Here is a 4,620-nt window from a genome sequence, read left to right as displayed (position 1 = left end):
TACTGTGTGCCCTAGCCATCCTGAGATCGAAAATTATGACTGCCTTAAAAGAGGTAAGTGGCGGTGGTCTCATTCCTCATCTTCCTTCAGTGGCCCTGGGGGGAGAGGTGCTGGGTCCCTCTGGCTTGGGTAGGAGTCATGCGTTGCCATGGGAACCAGGGGATGGGTACCACAAGCACCTAGCTTCTCCCTTGGTGACTTCCCTACCCCACCAAATCCTCACCAAGTCAGCCCCAGCTTTTTTTCTAGCACCTTCTTTCCCCAGGGCCCGATTTGTCTATGTTGCGCCCAGGGGCTCCTGTGGGACCTCCAAGGACAGCAGCTGTGGGCAGATGCCAGGCTGGGATGGAGCCGAGCCGGGAACGGTGTTTGCAGAGTGACTGTTCCCCTGGGGGACCCTAGGCTTGTCCTCACGTTACCTTTGTCCCATCAGTTGCTGTTCTGGCTGGAGAAGTTGTTTACATTGGCTGCCATGAGCTGCTCCTAGGAATTTTGAGGAGTGTGCACTTTTTTTGTTGTTGAGACGGAGTCTCGCTCTGTCGCCAGGCTAGAGTGCGTGATCTCGGCTCACTACAACTTCCACCTCCTGTGTTCAAGTGATTCTCCTGCCTCAGCCTCCCGAGTAGCTGGGACTACAGGCATGCGCCACCACGTCCAGCAAATTTTTGTATTTTTAGTAGAGACGGGGTTTCACCGTGTTGGCCAGGATGGTCTCGATCACTTGACCTTGTGATCCACCCACCTTGGCCTCCCAAAGTGTTGGGATTACAGGCGTGAGCCACCGCGCCCAACCTGGAGTGTGTGCTTTTAGAATAACCTGCTGTTCCTGCCGTCTTGGACCTAATTAGAGACTGGCATGAGGCAAAGGAAGGAAAAGAAGCTGAACATTTGACCATTGAACGCCTACATATTGTCATGAGTGATGGCAGCTGATGCTGATTGAGTTCATGTTTTCAAAGTGCCTCGCAGGGGACTATGTATGTTTCACAAATATTCTTCCTGACCTCTTGCAGTGACTTGGACAGAATTTCTCAGCCTCAGCACTAATCGACATTTTAGATAGGAGACTTCTTGGTTGTAGGGGCTATCCTGTGCTTTGTAGACATTTAGGGGTGTCCCTGGCTTCCCCTGACTGGGTGCCATAATACTCCCAAGTTACAACAAACAAGATGTCCCCTCACACTGCCACATGTTTCCTGGGAGGCAGAATCACCCCTGGTTAAGAACCATAGGTGATTTATAGGTGGGGAAACTGAGGCACAGGGTGGTTCAATAAGTTGACAAGATCCCACAGCTAGTATGGGAGAGCCAGGCCTTGATACAGCTCTGTTTCACTCCCAAGCCCTGTCTTCCTCCCGTCAGGCAGCAGTGAGCAGTGAGACTACCCGTGATGGAGCTGGCTTTCTGCCATTACGTCCTTGGGAGAGCTGGGAGCCTGCAATGGCCCTGGAGCTGAGTGGGTGCACCTTCCATGGTGCTGTCTGCCCTCTGGGTTTCTGCTACCTGCTCTCAAAATGTGATCTTTTTTTTTTTTTTTTTTGAGATGGAGTCTGGCTCTGTCACACAGGCTGCAGTGCAGTGGTGCGATATCGGCTCACTGCAGCCTTCGCCTCCTGGGTTCAAGTGATTCTCCTGTCTCAGCCTCCTGAGTAGCTGGGATTACAGTCACCTGCCATCACGCCTGGCTAATTGTTGTATTTTTAGTAGAGACGGGCTTTCACCATGTTGACCAGGCTGGTCTCCAACTCTTGACCTCAGGTGATCCGCCTGTCTCGGCCTCCAAAAGTGCTAGGATTACAGGTGTGCCACCGCACACAGCCCCACAATGTGATCTTTTTCCTCCTTCCTTCCCCACCATGCAGGACGCCCAGGTGGATCTGTTTCGTGACATCACTTTCTACGTCTACTTTTCCCTCGTACTCATTCAGCTCGTCTTGTCCTGTTTCTCAGATCGTTCACCCCTGTTCTCGGAAACCATCCACGACCCTGTAAGTGTGACCACAGACAAGTATGTGTGTGTGCGTGTGTGTGTGTGTGTGTGAGAGAGAGAGAGAAGCATGACACGGTACCAGCTAACATTTCTTAGATCCATCCAGGATCTCGTTCCAGCATCCCTCAACCCCTGATACAGGGAATATCATCTCGCCTACTTTACAGATGGAAAAACTGAGGCTTAAATGTGACTAGGGGAGCTGAAGGAGAGAATCTACTTTGTTGTTGATGAACTACTGTGTCTTGCAGGCCTGTAGGTTTCTCACTTGGCATGGTGATTTTGGAAAGTGTGAGCAGGTAATTACAAATCAGGTTTTTTTAAATGAATTCTAGCTGTCCAGATCCAGATGTTCTGGAAAAGTGAGAAGTTGTGACAGGTTAGGCCTATAATCCCACAGGGCAGAGCTGAGGAGTTGCTGGAGTCCCCACCACTCCCTATTGTATTATACTGGCTTGCTTTCTGCACTTGTGGCAGGTGCCTGGCCCCTGAGGGATTTGAGTTTGAGATTCTTGGTCTGTTTTGTCAGTTTCAGAGAAATTCTATAAATATGGAAAGTTATCAGCGAGGATTGTGGAGATGGCCACCCCTTCTGCTAGTAAAACAAAAGGGAACACTTTATTCATTTCCCTTAATATTTTTCTTTCTTCTTTTTTTGAGACAGGATTTTGCTCTGCTGCCCAGGCTGGAGTGCAGTGGTGTGATCTCAGCTCACTGTATCCTTGACCTACTGGGCTCTTGCAATCCTCCTACCTCAGCTTTCTGAGTAGCTGGAATTACAGGCACGCACCACCATGCCTGGCTAATTTTTTTCTTTCTTCAACTTTTAAGTTCCAGGGTACATGTACAGGATGTGCAGGTTTGTTACATAGGTAAATGTGTGCCATGGTGATTTGCTGCACAGATTAACCCATCAGCTAGGAATCAAGCCCAGGATCCATTAGCTATTCTTCCTGATGCTCTGCCACCACCTGCTCCCCAACTTGGCTTACTTTTAATTACTTAATTAATAATTAAAGATGGGGAGATGGGGTCTTACTATGTTGTCCAGGCTGGTCTCAAACCCCTGGGCTCAATCGATCTTCTCGCCTTGGCCTCTCAAATTGCTGAGATTATGTGCGTGAGTCACCACGCCTGGCCTATTCTTTATTTTTTTTTTTTTAACAGAGATGGGATCTTGCTGTGTTGCCCGGGCTCATGTGCAGCTTTTGATAAGAGAGATCTGGGAAGGCCTGCCCAGAAAACTGCATGTGAGCAGAGACAGGGGTGAGGGAGTGGGTGGAGCAAATACCTAGAGGAAGATGGAGGGGAGCAAGTGCGAGGGCCCTGGGGTGGGGAGGTGTGGAGGAAACAGCAGGAAAAAGCCAGCACAGCAGGAGAAGACTAAGAGACGGTGGGTGCCTGAGAGGTGGGACAGTCCCCTTGTGAGCCGGATGAGCTGTTTGGGTTTTATTGTGAGTGTGGCAGGGAGGCCTTGGAGCACCTGTTTAATGCTGATTCATGGCTAGTCAGCTGATAATGGGCAGACTGCAGTGGGAGCACTTTTCACCTCTGTGGTTCTGTTGGGTTTGGCCTGAACCTCTGTGAGGGACAGAGGCTCGCCTTGTGGGTGATAAAAGGGCTTGGTGGGCGTCAGTATGGAGGAGGAGGTTGACGATAACCAAGCGATTTTGGAAACCTATGTCCCAGGCCAGGCGTGGTGGCTCACACCCGTAATCCCAGCACTTTGGGAATCCGAGGCAGGCAAATCACTTGAGTTCAGGAGTTCGAGACCAGCCTAGCCAACATGGTGAAACGCCATCTCTGCTAAAAATACGAAAATTAGCCAGGCGTGGTGGTGCACGCTTGTAATCCCAGCACTTTGAGAGGCCAAGGCGAGAGGATCAATTGAGCCCAGGGGTTTGAGACCAGCCTGGGCAACATAGTAAGACCCCATCTCCCCATCTTTTAATTATTAATTAAGTAATTAAAAGTAAGCCAAGTTGGGGAGCAGGTGGCGGGAGAGCATCAGGAAGAATAATTCAGTCGGGAGGCTGAGGCAGCAGAATCACTTGACCCTGGGAGGTGGAGGTTGCAGTGAGCGGAGATCACATCACTGTACTCCAACCTGGGTGACAGAGTGAGACTCTGTCTCAAAAAAAAAAAAAAAAAGAAATGCATGTCTACTGTATGTTCTGAGTCCCGTATTGGTATTTCCTTGCCCAAAGAGGAGCTGGGTTGGAGAAATGAGCAAGTGCGTGTGTCTGTGTATGTGTTCCTGTGCATCTGTGTGTACCTGTGTGTATGCATGCATGTGCATGCTGGTGTGTCTCTGTAGTTACAGGCATGTATATGCGTGTATGTGCTTATATGTGAATGTGTGCTTGTGTGCTTAAGTTCATGTGTGTGTCTGAGTATGTGTGTATGTGTGTCTTTGTGTTGTGTGTGCTTGCATATGTATAAAGTTCACAAAGGCAGTGATCATACCTGGGTCACTTCATTTTGGATCCCTGGCTGGTGCCTGACACAGAAGAGAGGGAGGGGCTTATGAGTCAGTGGTTGTTGTGTGTATTATGTATCAGTGTGTGTGAGTGTGTGGCAGCCAGGTATCCCCGTTTGTCAAATGTTGGGCTGTTCTTTTTTTTTCTTTT

At 49.5% G+C, this 4,620-nt stretch overlaps 1 protein-coding gene across 1 annotated transcript in view; it reads left to right on the top strand.

The window, feature by feature from the left end:
- The window catches only part of ABCC1 (ATP-binding cassette, sub-family C (CFTR/MRP), member 1), a 125,970-nt gene continuing 121,350 nt past the window's right edge, over positions 1-4,620 (top strand). Inside the window, exons 1-2 of the mRNA XM_011991183.1 lie at positions 1-53; positions 1,863-1,988. Of these exons, the coding sequence (XP_011846573.1) occupies positions 36-53; positions 1,863-1,988 (144 nt within the window). The 5' untranslated portion in view covers positions 1-35. The remainder of the gene's footprint in view (positions 54-1,862; positions 1,989-4,620) is intronic.

The sequence above is a fragment of the Mandrillus leucophaeus genome, unplaced genomic scaffold (assembly GCF_000951045.1).
Source record: "Mandrillus leucophaeus isolate KB7577 unplaced genomic scaffold, Mleu.le_1.0 Scaffold390, whole genome shotgun sequence".
NCBI classification, from domain to species: Eukaryota; Metazoa; Chordata; class Mammalia; order Primates; family Cercopithecidae; genus Mandrillus; species Mandrillus leucophaeus.
This window is presented reverse-complemented; position numbering and strand designations above follow the sequence as displayed.